We start from the raw sequence: 21439 nt of genomic DNA, 5'->3' as shown, positions 1-21439 counted from the left end.
AAGTAAATTTCCCATTTATTTCTCCCATTGAGTTTCTGAAAAATCCGTATCTAAAGAGTTTTAGAGCATGTGTCAGGATAACCAGCTACGGCTGAACTCATAAGCATATAACATATCATTTCGAGTGAAAAAAATAAGAGAAAATCCAAAAAAATCATTTTAACGCGTTATTTTTCTACATAATTAATTAATATAATGAACGCGTTAACTTACCAGCCCTTATATATATATATATATATATATATATATATATATATATATATATATATATATATATATATATATATATATATATATATATATATATATATATAATTGTAATATTATAATTATAATATTAGAGAATTTATATTATAAAAAAATATATATTAATAAAATGTGTATTTATATAAATAATTAACGTATATTCTGAATTACTTTTCAAAAAACATAAGTAAATTTAGATTCTATGTTTAAAAACGTGTCACTATTATTAGACCCACTTGAATGCCACACGGAACTATTTAGCTCCTGGAGTCGGACACATTTCGTTACTACACAGAACAGGAAAACAAAAGAGACCAGGGTTGAGGTTTTTCTTCACGTCAGACGTCATAATGTCCCAGTATAAAGATCCGAGGAGCTGGCAGAGTAATGTGGTTCTGTAATACTCGTGAAAGCAGGTCTGTGTTGATCTGAGAAGGTGTTCATCAGAGCTGTCAGGATGCCGGGGATGCTTCTGCTCGGACGCCGATGGAGGATCGCCAGCGATGATCTTGTGTTTCCTGCTGCCTTCGAGTTATTTATCAGAGCTGTGTGGTAAGACACTGTAAAACAACGAGCTCTAGAGCTGTTTAACACCATCATATACACACCATGCTACCAGAAATACCATAATGCAATGGTGATGACACTACATGTTCATAAATATATGTCAGTTCCATACTAATGATCTAAAATATATGCAGTGCTCATATTTACTTGAATGACATTTCTTTTCCTCTCTTGTTTCTTAGGTGGATTGTGACTTTAGTTCTCTACTCCAATCATAAAGGACGATTTGACTGTCAAGGTGGCACATATTTGCATAATTATCTACTAGTTCTTCTGGTTCTGTTGGCTGTTATTATTTTGACACTATGTGGCATCGTTTACATCAGTGCTCAAGGTGAGTGAGCGAGCGAGCGAGTGCACGCTCATCTTCTGGAGGGTTTGTCAGTGTAACGCTGCTGTGGTTTTGTTTAGGGACCATCATGAATCCGGGTCCGAGGCGCTCTGTGCCAGCTCTGGTGTATCTGAGGGCCCTCCTGTTCGTCCCCGAGATCATATGGGCCTGTCTGGGGGCCGTCTGGGTGTCTGACAGCAGCACGGGGTGCAAGCCGGCCGAGGTCGGGGCGGTGATCGCGGCTGTGGTTTCCAGGTAAGAAAAAAAAAAAAAAACTTTTAGGAGATGTTAACACTTAAATTCAGAAAGGATGCATTAAATTGATTAAAAGTGGGGGTTAAGACATGTATAATGTTACAGAGGAAAATGCTGTTGTGTTGAACTTTCTGTTTTGTCAAAGAATCCAGAAAAATAAAATGCATCACCGTTTCCACAAAAATATTGTGCAGCACGACTGATTTCAATATTGATAATAATCTGAAATGTCATATTAGAATGACACTGAAGACTGCTGAAAATACAGATTTAATCACAGGAATAAATTATAGTTGACTTAATATTCACATAGAACGCAGATATTTTAAAATGTAAAAATATTTCATTATTTTTTTTCTGTTTTCGATCAAATAATGCAGCCTTGATGAGCGGAGGAGACTTGAGAAACATAAAAAAAATAATTGCAAACAGTAGTGCATGTTTATTACTTTAACCATGTTTTCATATAGACATGCAGATTTGTCCTGTCCTCATGCAAATTGTGATTAAAACAAATTACAGTCACATAAAGCTAGTCTTCGCCCTCTATATTTTTATATACTAATAATAATGCATTTGTTCTTCATTATTAACTAGGCTTGTGACTACCCCCTGTCGCAGTTGCATACGTTTCCACTTTTAAAGCAATGATCTGTTCCCTAAATCAAAACAACTTTGTCATAGTAACATCATCATCGTCCTTTCAGGATAAGAATAAGTTAATTTCTCTAGAATGGATGATAAATGCTCTTTCCTGTAGTTTCATGACATTCAGCATGAGGAAGCTGGCCTTGAATGACTCTCTAGATTGATTGTAAGCTTAGATAATCGTACAAACCCAGTCTTTCTACAGGATAAAGTGTGTGTGTGTGTGTGTGTGTGTCCTCAGCTGGATCATCGTCCTGTGTATGGCTCTGGGTGTGCTGGTTGTGTTGGATCCTCTGGGCAGTCGGAGGCCGGACGCTCCGCTGGGGGTCAGGGATCTGGAGAGCAGCGAGTCGTCTCAGCTCTTTTACACGGCGCACACGATGGCGTCGCGGGTTTGGGAGAGCCGTCTGCGTCTGCTGTGCTGCTGTCTGCCGCAGGACAACAACCACCGCGCAGCCTTCTCCAGCATCGCCCAGCTCGTCAGCGGCTTCTTCCTGGTCCGTGGTCTGAGTGCATTACACTGAACGACACAGACATCTCCTCAGGACTCTCTCTGAGGGTGCTTCTGAAATTATAAGAGTGTTCTGACTTTATACAAACGCATAGTCGTCAATAGTAAAGTTGTCTTAAAACCAAAACAATACTCATTCTTATATTAGTATGATGCACTTTAAGTGTTGACTGCTGTATATACACTACTGCTCAACAGTTTGGAATCAGTGTTTCTAATGCTCGTCAAGGCTGCATTTATTTGATCAAAAATGCAGGAAAATTGTAAATATTATTATGTTGTAAAATAAAGTTTTTATATTTTAATATACGTTAAAATGTAATTTATTTCTGTAATGCAGCGCTGTATTTTCAGCATCATTCCTCCAGTCTTCAGTGTCACATGATCTTCAGAAATCAGAATAATATGATGATTTATTATCAGTGTTGAAACTGCTTAATTTTTTTTTTTTTTTTCGGGATTCTTTGATGGATAAAAAATTAAAAAGAAGAGCATTTACCTAAAATAGAAATATTTTCTAACAATACACACTATCGTCCAAAAGTTTGCAGTCAGTCAAATTTTTTATAATTATTTTTTAAGAAATTAAAACTTTTATTCAGCGAGGATATTAAATTAATAAGAAATAACAAAGATTTATATTGTTACAAAAGAAGATTAATATTTTTAATAAATGCTGTTCTTAACTTTTAATTCATCAAAGAATCCTGATAAAAGTATCAGTTTCCAAACAAAATATTTGGCAGCACAACTGTTGCCAATATTGATAATTCTAATAATAAATCAGCATATGAGAATAATTTCTGAATGATCATGTGACACTTTATACTTTATAGTAGTGATGATGAGAATTCAACTTTGCATCACAGAAATAAATTCTATTTTAAAAGATATTCAAATAGTAACCATTATTTTATATTGTAATAACATTTTGCAAGGTTTTCTTTTTTTTCTGTATTTTTGATCACATGAATGCAGCATTTATAAGCATAAAAGACTTCTTTAAAAAACATTACAAGTCTTACAGATCCTTACTAATGTATCTATACGCACATATACATATATATTATGGTGCATTATTTTGTTTCCAGGACACAGACCTGGTTCCCAGTGACATCGCGGCTGGTCTGGCTCTTCTGCATCAGGAACAGGATAAAGTGGAGCGCTGCAGGGACCCTGACGAGGTCCTGTCCCACAGCCCGTCCTCCCCTATAGTGAGTCTTCATTACTGCGTGTGCTGTGTGGTCCGTGCATGGGCCGAGCTCACACCTCCTGTGTTTTCTCAGAGGGAGGATCTGGAGGTTGAGCTTGAGAGAGCCGCTCACTTCATGCAGTTTGCAGCGGCTGCATACGGATGGCCTCTGTACGTCTACTCGAACCCGCTCACGGGCCTCTGCAGACTCAGCGGAGACTGGTGCGTGTGACTCCTGCCAGCTGAAGCCTAACAGTGTTATATACAGACAGAGCTGCACTCATCTGAGACTGTGTTTCAGCTGTCGAAGCCGTCAGGCGGAGTACGATCTGGTCGGAGGAGATGCTTTGGGCTGCCATTTCACCTCTATCTTACAGAGCACAGGCCTGCAGTACAGAGACTTCATCCACATCAGCTTTCACAACCAGGTGACGTCTCGCCTCTATATCCAGATAAAAATGATAGGGCTTTGTGATTTATAGATTGATCAGGGTGTGATAGAATTAAATAAATGCACAGTTTTTAAAATGATTCTTTGTTTCGGTGGGGCTATTTTCAGAAACCAATGGTGATTTCTATTTTATTTGCAGGCTACCCAACAAAATAATCACAAACTGATCACGAATTATCCCTTGTGCGTCCTTAGACACATTAAAAAAAAATATTTTTCAGTATATATTTGTATTTTTTTTTTTTTTCGGAATTTTATTATTTCAGTCTCATTTACTCATGAATCTAGGGGCTGCAAAATTATTAATCGAATTTCAAAATAAAAGTTGATGTTTCCATACTATGTGTTCGCGCTGTGTATGTATATATAAATACACACATTTTATATATATATATATATATATATATATATATATATATATATATATATATATATATATATATATATATATATATATATATATATAAATTATTGTGTTTATATGTATATTTATACAATTTATAAATATATAAATTAATATTTTATATATATAATTTTTATAATATTTGTATATAGGCATAATAAATATACGCATTGCACACAAAAAAATGGTGACGCCAACAGAATGATTCATTTTATTGTAATAAAAGTAATTAAAAAAAATAATAAATTAATACAACTCTTATTATAATTAAAAGAAAATGCATTTTTCAATAAAATGAATTTATTATAATGAGTTTAATTATTATTTTTTTTATTATTGGTATTACAGTAAAATGAACCAGTCTGTTGGTTTTACAACTTTTATTTATTTATTTTTTACTTTTTCCTCTTGATGGCACCATTTTCTCAGGTTTGGCCTGTGGAACAGGTGAGGTCTCGCCTCTATATCCAGATAAAAATAGTCTTTATTTTTTTTATCTGACACTGAATCAAAAAACAATAATGCATAAAAAAATGTGTGTTGTTGCTATTAATTAACAAATCCAAGACCGCAATTACTTCCAAAGAATTTTGAAGATTAATAATACAATATAAATATATTTATTGATTTATTTTTATTGATTTATTTATTATTTTTATTTATTTATTTATTTAATAAATTTTTATTTTATTATTTTATTAATAATTATTTATTTATTAATTAATTAATTATTTATTATTTTATTAATGTATTTATTTATAATTTTTTTATTTATTTATTTTTTATATTTTTTCTTTTGATGACATGGACATCTTTGCCCTCTAAGAACCACTTTGTAGCCTTTTTTTCAATTGACTCACAAGGGTTGTTATTACTAAATTATTTCATCTAATAATAATCACAATAAAACTTGAAGCATATTGAATTGGTTTTAAACAGTGGGAATGTGGTTTTTCAAAACTCAAGCAGAACGAGATTGATTTTTAAACTCTATTTACTTGATGATACCACAGTGTCAGTGTTTCAGATATTGTGCAGCTCAACCTACAGCGTTGTCTGTTCTCTCTGTAGATCTACGAGATCCCGTTCTACGTGGCGTTAGATCACGAGAGAGAGGCGGTCCTGGTCGCTGTGAGGGGAACGCTGTCGCTGAAGGTGAGTTCACTCGTGTGACTGCTGGACAGATTTCCCTAAACAAATCACACTCTTGATGCCTTCCACTCACTCACCTTTTATTGGTCATTTCTTTTTCAAATGAGCCATTTCACAGTGTTTGCATAAAAAGTCGATATTAGTGTTTTTCCTTGGCTTCTACTTATTGCTTTTATAAAACTGTTATTCCATACACGCAGTAGTTTTCACAGAATAAAACGGCAAATAAAGTGGAATGATATTAATAAAACAGTATTCTTCCACCGAACAATGTAGTTCCTCAGAAACAGGTTCCAACAAAGTGGTTGCCGAGCAACACACAGAAGTAAACAAAGCTGTGTGTTTGTAGTGTTGTTTACAACAGCTCTGAACACGGCTCAGCCAATCAGAATCAAGGAGCGGAACTCTGCTTTAGAATCAAAAATATACATTTATTTACATGTGCTTTATTCTATTCCATTTATTTCCTACATTTAAATGACTTTTTTTTGTTGTTGTTCTTGTGTAACGCTCAATTAAAGTTAATATCTTGCATTTCATAGTATAATTTAATTTAACATAACATTCTGCATTACTTAATGAACTAACAATGACAGCAGTTATTAATGGATTTGTTTAAACTTAATTTCTTTTATTTTAATTAACTATCATAAAGTTGTTTTTATTAAATGATAAATAAATATAATGTAAATAAAGGTGTGCGTGTGAGTGTATTTTTATTTATCTCTCTCTCTCTATATATATATATATATATATATCACACAGAAAAGAACAGTTGTATATATATATATTTATATTAAATTTCATTTAAAACAATAATAATAATAGTAATAAAAAGTTTATTAGTTATTAGTCTCTGAACTAATAATTTTTAAATATATTTATTAATGAATATTAAAAAAGAATAACGAATTACTTATAAATAATTGATATGCAACAAACAATTAATCTTTATAATAACACTGATTAATTAGTGAATCTTGTATTAAATATAAATTTTTCATAATGGTGTGCTGCCAAAAGATAGATTTGAGTTGTTTACCGTTTTATTTAGTTAGAAAAAACAGTGTAGGATTATTGATGATTGGCTGAAAGGTGAAATGTAACGGTTGGCGTTGAGTTTTGAGAGGTGTTCCAGTGGAATCCTCCTGATCTCTCTGTATTACAGTGGAGTGATCTGGTTTTGTGTTGCGTTTTGTGCAGGACGTGTTGACCGATCTCTCGGCTGAATGTGAGAATCTGTCTGTGGAAGGCGTTTCAGGAACCTGCTACGCTCACAAGGTGCCAAAATCACCATCTCAACATTAAACTCATCAAAACAATCCACATCACACATGCTTATGTTTGTCTCTATCGCAGGGCATTTCCCAAGCTGCACATTACCTCTACAAGAGACTAGTGAACGACGGGATTCTGAGTCAGGCGTTCAACATCGCACCTGTGAGAGCGCGTCTTCTGTTCTGTGCTGTCGTCATGCAGCAGGAGAACACGCAGCCGACTGAGGGTTTGTCTTGTGTGTGTGTGTGTGTGTGTGTGTGTGTGTGCAGGAGTATAAGCTGGTGATCTGTGGTCACAGTCTGGGAGCCGGAGCGGCGTCTCTTCTGGCCGTTCTCCTGCGCAGCACACACCCCACGCTCCAGTGCTACGCCTTCTCTCCACCAGGGGGCTTGATGAGGTACAGCACTTGTGCACGGTTTTTCAGGGAGTCCTAAAATACACTTGTACAGCGCACAGTTTGCTGCACACTTCTAAAGAAACATGCATGGTATTTTGTGAGTAAACGACACAGTTTAACTCCTCTCTCTCCTCAGTAAAGCTCTTGCTGATTACTCGAAGCAGTTTGTCGTCTCTGTGGTGCTCGGAAAAGATCTTGTACCCAGGTGAGATTTAGTCGGTCTTGATAACAGTGTGGCTATATTCAAAGGGCTCCTTTTTTCTCACTTCCATTGGTTCGTGTTTCGTTTCTCATTTTGTAGACTGAGTATCCCTAACATGGAAGACTTGAAAAGAAGATTACTAAAAATGGTTTCTAACTGCAGTAAACCGAAGGTGAGATCGTGAGCTTGGTGTAAATCAGACGCTCTGGCTGTCTTGACTCTGTCAGTGATGCGTTTCGGTCTCTCAGTATAAGATCTTGATGCACGGGTGCTGGTACGAGCTGTTTGGAGGGACTCCTGATGATTTCCCTACGGAGCTGGAGAACCGGCGCGAGGAGATGCTTAACCAGCCGCTGCTGGGCGAGGACAGTCTGTTAGTTCAGCGCTCGAACACCTACCAGAGCCTGTCCTCCGACGACTCGCCCTCTCGCCCCACACACCTGCCGCTGTACCTGCCCGGACGCATCCTGCACGTCACCGAGGACGGCCCCGCTCGCAGGTCAGCATATATACAGTCTTGATAACACAGCAGACATACTGTACAAACACCCGTGACGCCAGAAAGCTGTCCTACCACTGATAACTACACGGACATAAAACTGTACTTCTACTGTAACTTGGTAAATATTGTCATAATGCCCAGTCTTAATATAATAACACCTATTGATATTTTTTATTTTCTTGTCTTATTAATAGTTTGTCACACTTAATCAGTTTGATCTGATTGACTAATCATTCAAATAAAAATCTAATATACATTTTTATACACACACACCGACACACACACACACACACATATATATTTATAAATAAAATGTGCATATATTTAATTATTTAATTAATTAATGTATATTCTGAATTACTTTTCAATAAACATAAGTAAAATAATAGTATTTTATATAAAATATTAAAACATTTAAGTGTATTAATGTATATAATTAAAAATATAATTATTAAACTGTAGATAATAATAAAAATATATATAATAAAACAATGACATTTGTTCCTATCTGTAATCTAAAAAATAAGAATTAAACAAAGGCTGAAATTTTATTTTTAATTAATGTAAGAAAAATTACATTTTATTCATGTCTGGTATAAAAAAAATGACATTAAAAAAACTAAATTAAGTATATAATAATAATAATAATAATAATTGTCTATAATTAAAGGTGCTGTTGGGAACTTTTGTAAAAAAATATTTTTTACATATTTGTTAAACCTGTCATTATGTCCTGACAGTAGAATATGAGACAGATAATCTGTGAATTAAATCAAGCTCCTCTGGCTCCTCCCAGTGTCCTATTGCCATTTGCAGAAATACATCGCTCCCGGTAAGAAACAACCAATCAGAGATGCGGTCCGTAACTTTGTTTGTGTTCAAAATGTAGAAAAATGTATATAATAAGCGAGTACACCATGAATCCATTTTCCAAACCGTGTTTTTAGCTTGTCCTGAATCACTAGGGTACACCTATAATAAGTGTTTATATTCGGACTATTTTTGATTGCTTTGGGGGTACCGCGGCGGAGTAACCCAGTACCTTTGTGATTCTTCATAGACATAAACAGAGAGAAGTAGTTCCGGCTACGATGTTCTTCCGCAAGACGCAAGCAGTTCTGTTTATTAACCGCTAGAGCGTCAAAAGTTACCTACCGCAGCTTTAACTGAATTGTGTGTGTGTATGTATGTATATATATATATATGTGTGTGTGTGTGTGTATGTGTATATATTAAATTAAATTAATGCATTTAGCAGACGCTTTTATCCAAAGCGACTTACAGTGCATTCAGGCTATCAATTTTTATCTATCATATATATAAATTAAATTGAATCATGTCTTTCTTTCTTTAAACTCTTTGACTCTTCACAGACACTGCTTTGCTCCGGTGAGATACAGAGCCGAGTGGTCGAGCGAGACATCGTTCCGTAATGTTCTGATCAGCCCGAGGATGATCGCCGATCACATGCCTGATGTGGTTCTGCGTGCGCTGTGCAGTCTGACCCGTGAACATACGTCTGCTCTCTGCCCGTCCTCCATGAGCAACAGCCATCTGAACGTCATCTGAGCTTCACAAAAGACTGTCAGGAGCAAGATCCACTGGACTCCTTGATTTTACCTATTTATTTGCGCATTATACTCCCATTAGTGTGTCTGCTTTTTAAAGGCTTCATGAACTGCCATGCATTCTCATCATCCATAAAAGTTATCATTGCATCACATTATTTGTAATGCTGTGTGGTTCAGCTGTAAGAGTAACTTTCGTTTTAGTGATTGTGCAATGAGGACTCGAGCAAGAACATGTCATTAATTATCAGTGTACTGGTGGCGTTAGGTTTTTTGTGATGTATCTTCCCCAAATGAGGATTGGCCGATCAGTTGGCAAAACCCATATGAGACTTTGATGCATGGCACCAAACGCATGCAACCCTTTCTTCTGATGGAGACGAGAGGCTCTTCATTTACTCCACTGATGCCTTTTCAGGATATCATGCATTTTTCAAAAATAAAAATGCTGAGGAAAACGTGGTATATCATTGGTGGTGAAGAAATTAATTGTGTGTTTGTGTATGTATGCGTGTGTGTGTGTGTATGTGTGTATATATATATTTTTTTTTTTTCTTTTTTTTTAAATTGTGTGTATATATATATTAGGTCTTTTTTATTCAACAAATTCATTTACCACCAAATAGTCTCTGTTTTTTATTTAGAGTATCATTTCATTAAAATATTATTTAATAATTCTATATTTATTAAATAAACATAGAAATAAAAATGCACATTCGTTAAAAAACTTTAGTTCACTAAATTATACTTTTTGTTATGTGTGTTTGATGCGTTTAATAAAATAATTAGTTTAAATTAACTTTTTGAAGTAATTTCTCAGCCAAATTTAATATGAAATAAATTATTAAAAACTATTACATTAATATCGTCACATACTGTAATTTATTCGATTAAAAATTGTATTGCACTATATATCTATGTAAATGAAAATAAAAACAAAAATCATAACGCTGAAATATATATATAAATGTGTTTTTTTTTATTTTATTTGTCTAGTTCGTGAAGATATTTTGTAAAAAAAAAAAAAAAAAAACTGTGGTCACTTGTTGATTCCTTCGTGACACGTGCAGGACAATTAAATGTGAATTTCAAACAATAGCAAACATTTTAATGCAGTGTTTATATGCAAATTTTTAAACGCCAGCTGCGAGAGTCAAATAAAAGTTGCAAGGCTGTCTCGCGCTCGCGCCGCCCATGCTCGCGCTTCTGGGGCGTGACGTCATCATGTGACGGTCAGTCTTTACTGTCGGGACTGTACTTAACCTCCGCTGTTTAGTGCAGATTAACCCGGTCAAATAACTGTCCTCGAGGACCGGGACCGGTTAGCTCGGCGACGGAGCAGGTTTTCTCTCCTCCTTTAGGTTGGAGTGGTTTCAAAAAAGTTATTCGTAGATGTAGTTCAGGAGCAGCAGACGTCGCGAAGTAAACAGAGATCTGGACAGTTAGCGAGCGAGCAGCTAGCGAGAGGAGAGCGTCCTGAGGTAACGGTAAGACTTCGGATAAACCCGCAAAAATGGAGTTAGAGGACGGTGTCCTTTACCAGGAGGACCCAGGCTCCTCGGCGATGATGTCCGAGCGGGTGTCCGGCTTGGCGAGCTCCATCTACCGCGAGTTCGAGCGGATGATCGGTAAATACGACGAAGACGTGGTGAAGGAGCTCATGCCGCTCGTCGTGGCGGTTCTGGAGAACTTGGACTCGGTGTTCGCGGAGAACCAGGAGCATGAAGTGGAGCTGGAGCTGCTAAAGGAGGACAACGAGCAACTTATCACCCAGTACGAGCGGGAGAAAGCGCTGAGGAAGAGCGCCGAGGAGGTGAGCTGCCCACACGAGTCAAACTAGGCCACTTTAGTCTCCACAGCGAGCTTTAAAAGTTCATAACAACACGAACACGAGACAGAGAGCCAGAGTTAGACACTGAAGAAGAGAACATCTACACACACGACGTGAATAAACCGTCAATCTCTGTTTCCGAAGAGATTTAACCCTTCGAGTGTCTGAGGGAAGCTCCCTATGACTCAACGCAGTCATAAACATGTTTCTCTCAAGTCTGCAATCATAAAGTGTGACACATTGTTTTTTTTTATACACTGGAGTTATTAGCTTAGTTTATGCCTAGAAAACATTCAAAGTACACATCAAAGTGTTTTGTTTTATTGTGCTTTATCTATTTGTGTCTTTAAATGCAACCATGGACCACACATTTCATGAAATTGAGATTTATACATCATCTGAAAGCTGTATGTTGATTTGTTATGATATGGCAATATTTGGCCAAGATACAACCATTTACAAATCTGGAATCTGAGGGTGCGAAATCTAAATATTGAGAAAGTCATATTTAAATTTGTCCAAATTAAGTTCTTTGCAATGCATATTACTAATAAAAAATAAGTTTTGATGCATTTACGGAAGGAAGTTTGCAAAGTGTCTTCATGGAACATGATCTTTACTTAATATCCTTATGATTTGTGGAATAAAAGAAAAATCAATCATTTTGACCCATATAATAAATTTTTTTGGCTAAAGCAACAAATATACCCCTGCTACTTAAGACGTATTTAAATTCCAATACATATTTTTTAAAGCCATGATTTTTTTTCTCCTTGTGCTGTGCCAGAAACTAACTTAGACAAACTTTACAGTTTTGTGTCTGTCTATATTATGAAGGATTGTGCTGAGGGGTCATTATAATCATAAAAACATGGTGATTAGTTTTCTTTTCTGCCAGTTGCTGACAGTGTTTCATGGAGTGACAAAAAAATAAATCTGTCAACAAAAACAAACAAGAATTTTGACTCCGGCTTTATCCGGTGTTCAGATTTTGCTTCTGGTAATATATGCACATTAGTGCATAATTATTTTGCCTATCTAAACATACCATTTAAGAAAACTTTTAACCCCAACAGTTGTCTTAAGTTGGCCCTAAATGGCTCTTTGTGAATGCAGTCTCTTTCAATTATCTATTATCTAGTATTTAAATGGAAGAGGCATGGAAATGCATTGGTCGTTGTTGGCTTCACCTGACAATGACAGGAAGATGCCTCAGACCGGCATTGGCTCATTGTCACCCGTAAAGTGCATGTACTGTGAGCAAAGGGACAAACCCCAGAGTCTTAAGTATAGCTGGAAAACTATGATTATGTCAGAAATAGACTCCAGTGGTCACTTCTGTGTTTTTTCCCTTTGGATGTGTCTGATCGTCATGTAAGGAAAAGAAGCGTCTCACTCATGCTTGCAGGTGTGACACACCTAATAGTTGTCAGTTCGAGCAAGCCGTGTCTTGCAGTTGTAATGTGATCATGTATTACATTATGTTTGACTCAGATAAACACTCTTAATTTTCCATGCATGACGTACGTTTATGACACTCGGCTGGGGTTGTAAGTGCTCTACTCCGTGCTGAATGTCTTTTGGAGCATTCGGATGTAAATATATGCCAGTGCAATGAAGCTAATGCATTTATGGTCCGCTTGAAAATATTTATTTTAAGAGGAATGTGTACTTGGCGTTTTAAATGCGAAGAGGATGTCTGCTGTCCTGCTCGCAAGTTATATGGCTACTTGAGCTATATTAAACATATTAAATCAAACACTAATAATAAGCACAACCTCCCAGTCTGTTTTGGCTTGAACACAGTTCGAAATTACTGTAATGCCCCGTGTTTTAAAATGTTACGGTTATGCATTTGGTCAGGCAGTGCATCAGTGAGTTGATGACACTAAATGATTCAGACCGCTTTCAACAATAATGTCTGCCAATGGCACCAGTTAATATTTACACTAATTTAAGTTTCAAGAACCTTAAGTACACGAAACATGCTTCATTTTGAGATAACGTCACCTGGAAATAACGATAAGATGCAGTTCAGTAAGTGAGTCAGTTGTTGATTCAGTAAACGATTCAGTGATTCATTCAGAGAATGATTCTTTAGACCGTAAACGGCTGTTTGATGTTTTCTCTTACGGGTGTTACTGAGTTGATGAAAACCTAATAATTAAAAATATAAAATAAAAAATAATAATCAAAATAAGACCATAAAATAATTGCTATATTATAATTGTATTAACCAATACAGATGCGTTGTTAAATTTAGATATTAACCTGAAATTTTAGGGGGTACTTAAAGTAAATATTATATCTCCGCTTTCAGAAAGGTTTGGAAATTCCTGCTTTAAAATAAATGGTTATTAATTACAGACCACTAGCACAACTATGTTTTGGTAAAAAATGTATTTTAAGTGAATTTATTTTTATGAAATTCATTTCAGACGGGATCCAGTTCACAGATTGGGTGCAATATTATTTATTTGTTTATTTAGTTAATGCTTTAAGTTCAGTAGCATCAGAGTGATGCCGTTTAAAAGCAATGCAGGAAACACTGCTACTGGAGGCGTACTATTTTGCAGATTTCTTTTTTTTTTTTACATTTTATCTGCCATATGCCAGTGGCTTTACTTCTCACCTGTTAGTTAGGAAACCAGAGAGACGCTGCCCTCCTTCTGCCGCTCGTCCTCCTCCTCGTCCAGCCGTATGAATGCGCTCCCCTCTAAAACCGGATCACTTTCAGCTCATGTGACTCTTTGTTGGGAGCCTGCCCTATGAGCATGTGTTCTGCTTTAAACTCCAGGCCTTTGTTTTGTTTTCTCCCGATGCTGCCCACGAGTCGTCTGTGCTGTCACTCCACACACACTTGTGCTACTCTGGTGTTTGAGAAAGAAACACACTGAACATATACAGTACAAGCGTGAATCAAGAGCATTGATTGACCAGTCACACAGTCAAAATGTCCAAGGGAGAGACAAGTAGACTAATATTTTGAATCATATGAACTTCTAAATAAATAGGCTTGACCTCTGATGAGAGATTCAACATTTATGTTGGAGTGCTCAATGATGTTCATTAATAATAATTTCAATGAAACCTCAAATTTTGTGAGGGCAAGGTTTCTTCTATAAAATACAGATGTGCAAACTAGTCATTTAGTCAGCCCTTTTATAAAATTAGGGCTCTATGAAATCTTTTTTTTTTTCTTTTTTTTTTTTTCAAATTCCATGTTGTCCCTTAATTTTTATGGCTTCTGTTTTAATGGTTTGATTAAATATTTAATAAAAAAGGAATATCTAGTCATTTGAATTCATACAACTTTAATAATTTATGAAGACTTTAGTTTAAATGGCTCTGGATTCTGTTTTCTAAATGCAAATTTATTATAAAGAATAAAAAAAAAAAGGTAATCAAATAAAAGTTAATTAAACTAAAACAATTTAAAATAATATCTTTTATAATGTAATCAAATAAAATCTGATCAATTCCTTTAATTTTATTTTTAAATAGACGCTGTCTGTTTAAATTAAAACATGGAAGAAAAATTGTGATATTCCTAAAGAATAATGTTTTCATGAACTATTATTGTTGTTGTTGCTTTGAGAGGCAATAATAAATGCTTTTGGATGGAGTACATTTATACATTTGTCATAATGTATATAAAGCTGTGGATATGAAGTTCATGTGACTTCAGATTTCAATAAGGTTAACATTCAATAACATCGTTCTTTGCGTTAATATTAAAATACCGTAGTCCATATCGCAATCTGGTTGTGTACAGCCCTACTAAGATTTATTCTCTTAAATTTTGCCAAACTCTGGATTCTGTGATTGACGTCTTTGTTTTCTTCTTGGCACAAGTTCTCTGTTCATTTTGCTTGATTGCACTGACAAGCTACGCAATATCGCGTTCATTATCACAGATGAATCACCTTCGATAATGAATGTGATATTGCGTAGCTCTGTCTATTAAGTGCCGCTCCATTTGAAAGCAGGTGATGGTGATTTAGCGCTAATCACAGAAACCGATTTACTGACTAGATGCGCATGATCATAACATTATAATTATATCCCTAATTGACAGACTTTGACTGTGAGATGATGACTTCTGCTCGCAAACACGCGCCTCAGAACCATAGACTGTAAAAGCTCAGTACACATTCAAATAATAAGCTTTCTCTGATGTATTGTCTTGGTAAGTATCCTACAGCAGACATAGCTGGCTGAACGTACTGGATCAGTGCATTCTCTTAAAGTGACAGCACTTTCTTATTATTAATCAAACCGCAACAACAAATAAATCAATCTCTGTTCTTGATTGAATGGCTTTTATAACTTTAATCAAGATTAATATTTAATACATGCAGTCAAATATGCAATGCTGTTTTACATTTCATCACTTTATTAAATTTCTGTACCTAAGAACTAATGTTAGACCTAACTAAATACAAAACTGAAAATCATCAAGACTAGCAATGTGAGCTAATGAAGTAAATAAAGTCATTTTTATTTCATGTGGACTATAAACTTGTTATATGACCTCAAACTCTTCTGTTTTCATCATGCGGTTTGTTTGTTGCAGACTTTTTTTTCTCATTGCTAGGGGTCTTTCATGGCACACTGTAGGAGTTTGTCAATATTCACACACAGTATTGATTGGGCGAATGATTGTGTCAGAGTGCAATTTATAATGCAGCACAAATGCTCTGCAATCTCAATGCTAATTATGCATAATCATCTGTAAATTGGACTGCTATGGATATTAACCCTAAAAAAATGTTTTTATATATAATTTGACATTTAATAAAATCTGTAATAAATCCAAACATGAAATTTGAATATATTGTTTGCGTGAATGTAAATGCATTAACTCTGTTCTACAGTGCAAAGTTTTTGTTATTGTATTAATAAAAAAGAAAAGTTTAAATTCAAATTTATTTATAAAGCACTGAATAAAACAACGTTGCCCACAGTTCTGTACAAACAGTAACACATTGAGCAATAGATCAACTTTTAACAAAGGGATCACATCCATTATATATATATATATATATATATATATATATATATAAGAAACCTTCAGAGACAGTCAAAATGCATCTTAACTAGGATCAGAAGAGGCATATGTGGTACTAGCAACCTTTGCACTTATAAAAAAAATTTCAAGTAGTGCTGGCCGGTATACGAGTTCATACTGACTGTTTAGAATTATAAATGAGCATAGTTCGCCTGTTAATATTTTGCACTTTTTTTTTTGTTTGTGAACTCAGACGCAGATAGTGCGCTGCATGAGACAAAAAAGTAAAATTGCCACAATCACTGCATAGCCACTCAGCATGCATACACTGTTCATCCATTTTGATTTTATCAGACGATGTCGTGATTATAAATAAGACTGACTCCTGTCACTATTTAGAATGGAATTTTTCTGCAATAATCACTCATCATGACAGTAAAATAAGGCATTCTAAGTCAATCTATGGCAGTAGCCTATTTTCCTCTCAATCAGTAGAAAATGTGGTTTACACCCAGTCATGCATGAAAAAAAAAACATCACATACGGTAAAACTATACTGTGAAATGTTTGTGTTATAGTCAAAATTTATAGACATCCATGCCTTGACATCATTCAGACATGCCAACAATCTTTTCATGGCAGTGGAGTTTTTTCAGTTTAATGTATATAATAATGGTGTATCGTCTTCGTAGCTGTGAAAGGACACACTGTATTTGTGCAGTATTGAACCTAAAGGGCATATAGAGAGAGAAGAAAAGCGGTACTAACACAGTCCCTTGAGGAATACCACATGATAAAGGTGATGAAACACTTCTATTTAACCAATAGGATTTAAACCAAATGAAACATAATTTGGAATTATTTTACATATTAATATTAGGAATTTTATTCTTAAGGTTTTATCAGTCTTTGTTTTATGATGTAGAGCATGTGTATGATAAAAATAAAACCCCGAAACTAAGTGAGGTAAAAGAAACCCTGCTCATGAATTGATGTCCCCTCGATTTATGTTTATTTGAAAGTGCAATAAATCAGATTTTTCTCTTAAATGAGAACGTGATTTATTATTCTGATTATAATTTTTGAGCAGAATAATCATGACTTTTTTTGTGCAGACCTAATAAACAGTCAGGTTTCTCTGCCAAAAAGTTTGAAGAGATTCTTGCTCTGCAAGTTAAGTTAGATAAACATGTTCATATGTACCTGAATAATACATAATTTGACTTCGACTCTTTCACCCCTTAAAGACTGATGTTTATTACTGTCATAGTAACACATGAGCCGTGTGAAGCATGGACAATAGTGCGATTTGCAATGCATCGGTCAAGCATTCAAGTCTGTATTTTTGCCTGAGGTCTGCTGTTTGCATTTGTATTTCTAGACTCTGGAAGGAAATGTCAGGGAAGGGCTTTGAATGTACCGGAAGAGGACCTTCCTGAGTTCCTTTCTTCAGTCAGGATATTTCTGAGACTCTCGCTCTTTTCTTTTCAGTTCCTGAAGTTACGTCACAGCAATTAGACTTCAACCTTTTTTTTTTTCTTTTTTTTTTATCTAGTAAAAGGTATTTTAGTGTAACTGTACAATCGTCCACATTCAGCTAGTGATTCATGTTTTTTTTCTTCTCAAATCTTTACTCATTTTTATAAGTAAGCGTAAGAATAACCATAGTAATATTTTCAGATAAACACTTACTGTACTGAAGCAGTTCATTATTACCTATACCTTTTTATTTATTTATTTTTTTTATTTTTATTTTTTTAAATCAGTGTGTCTCAAATCTGATCCTCAGGATCTTTTGAGGAGCGTTTGTTTCCTGAAGCTTTACTTTCACTGTTCCTCAGCAGAGGGACATCTCATATCTTCTGAGGAGCCTTGATTTCTTCAGCTCTCAGTTTGCATTGCATTGCATTGTTTTATTTTTTATATATATATTATATTTTATTTTATCTAAGCATAACTTTATTCAAGGATCTCATTGATTTATAAGTGATAAATGTCATCACTTTTGACCATATCAATATCAGCATCTGTGCCAAGAAATGTTTTTTTTGCTCCGTAAAATAAGTTAGACTATATATGATTTGATGGATCAAATATGATACTCACAAAAACACATGCAGTTTTTTTTTTGTTTTTTTTTTCTAACGACAAAAAGTTGAGGACCAACATTGAAGGCCAAAGTAGGAAGCTTTTTATTCCAGATATTTCACTGCATTTTTATTGCATGTTGCAAGATTTATCATCCTGACCTCATGTGACTCTGATTAACCCGCTTCAGAGCAAATTAATCCATGCATAACGCTCAGCTCAGATAACCGAATCGAGGAGCTCATGTGCTCAGAGCGAAACCCCGCTAGCGCAGTGCATCTCGTGGCTGTTATGAGCGATGGCTCTGAGCCCTGGAGGAAGTGCAGTGAAGGCGCAGTTGAGTTAAAGAGAGCTCTATCAATGGAGTAGCGCTACACAGCAGCCTCTATCTGTGACGGCACAATGAGGATATTATGTGGAGCGGCGAGCCTGAAGTCTGTATGCAGCCAGACGCTCTTCCTCTGCTCAGCTGTCATATGAGCACTGTTCTCCAGATCATATGATGAACGCAGAGGCTTTCACAAGCCTGTGGAGCTTCGGCAGACTTTTCAGAGATGCTTTCTGTCAGACGGCCGTGCATAAGGACTTCCTTCGAAATTACAAACATCAGACCTGTCGTGTGAGGAGAAGAGGTCCATTACGTGTTGTACAATGTGTCTTTATAAAGCCTGACCCCTGTGCTCTGGCCGCTAATGCTCTTAAATTAGATTTTGCTCTATTTTACTACTACAGTCACAAGTCTGTGCATGTCCCATACAAACTCTGTATGTTATTTCTGGTAGGGCTGCACGTTTTCAAGTTTTTCATTAACCGTTAACCGAGGCCTTTAGGGGTTAATAATCGGTTAACCATAGTGTGCGCCAGGGTTTCCGTTGTCCGGTAATTTCCGGACATTGGCCGAAAAAAAAAAAAAAAGAAATGTCCGACAAAATTTTATCTCTCCGGTCAAATTGTCCTATTAAAACTGCCTAATAATCCCGCCCACTAACACAATCTGAATTTGAGAATAAGCCTAAAATGTATAAAGCAAATATACACCGACCTTTGGCTATGTTATAAAGGAACAGGCTCTAGTAATGGTTATGTAACTTTCCGTGTTTAGGCGAAGGTAACAAGCAGGCTCCGCGGCCGCCTCGCTAAGGCTATGACTATGATATGTTTGACAGGTACAATATTTGAAAATCGATAATTATTATTTTTTTTTTAATTACATTTATATCTGAATTTATGTCAACCTATAGACTTTCAAATATCAAAATGTCATGAATTAATATGTATTTGTGTACAAAATGACATATAAACATATTTTCCTATTATATTTTGACTGGAAACGCTTCCAACAAGGCGTCAGTTCTATTTCTAGCATGCAAGCATCGGCAAGCTCTAATCTGTTAACATGGGAGCCGAATTAAAAACAGACACGCCACGCAGCTGAGATGCTTTCGCTCATCGCCACGAATCCAGTGTGTCCTGACTGGCTTAATGATGCCCGGGTGTTGGCTGTTGAGATTACAACAACGAGGTTGTATTTGAAGTATATCTAAGCACTGTATTGCAATACTTGCATTTTGCCCTGTCACTCTCAATTTTAAAGTGCTCCAATGCTGTACTTTTTTTTTGCCCGCTTCATATTAGAAAAATGACTACTTCTTGTGGACATTACAAATGTCTGGGAGCGCTCTGGCGGTCTCTGGTGGTGCAAAAATGTATTACAACTAAGTTCAATGCACGCCATTGACGTCACTTAACCGAGCAAAATGTTTCACTTGGTTACGCAATTTTTTACGGTTAATCGGTTAACCGGTTAACCATGGACACCCCTAATTTCTGGCATCCTTTCCACTAGGGCTGCATGACGAATCGTCTTTTAATCGTGATCACGATTTCTGCTTCTCGCGATTTTTTTTTTTTTTTTTTTTTTTTTTTTTTTTTTTTTATTATTATTTTTTATTAACCATAATCACCTGTGATGTTTTACCATTGGCTATTTATTTAGAAATTTTAATTTTGATTGGACATTTGCGTGCATTGATAACGAGCCTCTGCAGGCTTTCATTGTTGCCAGATGTCAAGCATTTAAATCCCCCAATCAGAGCTTTTTAAAATAAATCTATACATTTTCTGCCTAGTGGATTACGTTTTCTTTCCAACTTTGCAACCATGTGCACATGCTCTCTTTACATTATAAAAAAAAAAACATTGAGCTGAAAACATAGGCAAACATGCAAGTTTGGATTCAGATTATATTTTGCTTAAGTGTAATACAACCAGTTTGTTTTGCCGTTGGCTGTGACTAAATAACAATGACCATCAATTTAACTGTCATCGTGTAGCCTTGCTTTCCACAGTGAGTGAGTGTTTTAAATCCACTCTGTTATAATAAAGAAAGACATTTCATTTGCCAATTATGCATTTTGAAATCTAGATCCCCTTTGCTTTCCATCAGTATTTGGATGATATTGGTGTATTGCTCCTGTATGTCACAGGGTGGTTTTTCAGATGGAAATTCATAAGCAGTCATATGATGGCTGATGTTTCTATTTCAGTGCAGATGTGTGGTGTTGATCGCTGCCCTGATTAATGATGGCCCACATGCAGACTCAACATAAGAAAGAAACTGTTCTTGAAACAAGATATTTTAATGACTTTAGAGGTGGCATAAAAACAGTAATTAGCCTTAACTATATATAAAATAATGATGTTGTGGTTGGTGATGTTTTTGAAAGACTGCGTTTATCTGGTAAAGATGCAATACAATTATGAAATATTATTACACCTTAAAATAACTGTTTTCTAAGTCAATATA

General features: G+C 35.5%; 2 protein-coding genes across 6 annotated transcripts in view; both read left to right on the top strand.

The window, feature by feature from the left end:
* Positions 1 to 511: 511 nt before the first annotated feature.
* Positions 512 to 10173, top strand: daglb (diacylglycerol lipase, beta). Its single transcript, XM_026277403.1, has 15 exons — positions 512 to 798; positions 996 to 1147; positions 1225 to 1399; positions 2289 to 2544; positions 3650 to 3772; positions 3845 to 3972; positions 4052 to 4178; positions 5676 to 5759; positions 6960 to 7037; positions 7116 to 7196; positions 7304 to 7431; positions 7568 to 7636; positions 7733 to 7805; positions 7882 to 8132; positions 9509 to 10173. The coding sequence occupies exons 1-15, from the start codon at positions 704 to 706 to the stop codon at positions 9702 to 9704; spliced, it is 2016 nt and encodes a 671-aa protein (XP_026133188.1). The 5' UTR covers positions 512 to 703; the 3' UTR covers positions 9705 to 10173.
* A 731-nt stretch (positions 10174 to 10904) lies between these two features.
* Positions 10905 to 21439, top strand: part of spag9b (sperm associated antigen 9b) — a 51492-nt gene continuing 40957 nt past the window's right edge. For all 5 annotated transcript variants that reach the window (XM_026277401.1, XM_026277398.1, XM_026277397.1 and 2 more), the window contains exon 1: positions 10905 to 11516. In XM_026277401.1, coding sequence (XP_026133186.1) covers positions 11217 to 11516 — 300 coding nt within the window. In that variant the 5' untranslated portion in view covers positions 10905 to 11216. The remainder of the gene's footprint in view (positions 11517 to 21439) is intronic.

This window comes from Carassius auratus, chromosome 12 (assembly GCF_003368295.1).
Source record: "Carassius auratus strain Wakin chromosome 12, ASM336829v1, whole genome shotgun sequence".
Lineage (NCBI taxonomy): Eukaryota > Metazoa > Chordata > Actinopteri > Cypriniformes > Cyprinidae > Carassius > Carassius auratus.
This window is presented reverse-complemented; position numbering and strand designations above follow the sequence as displayed.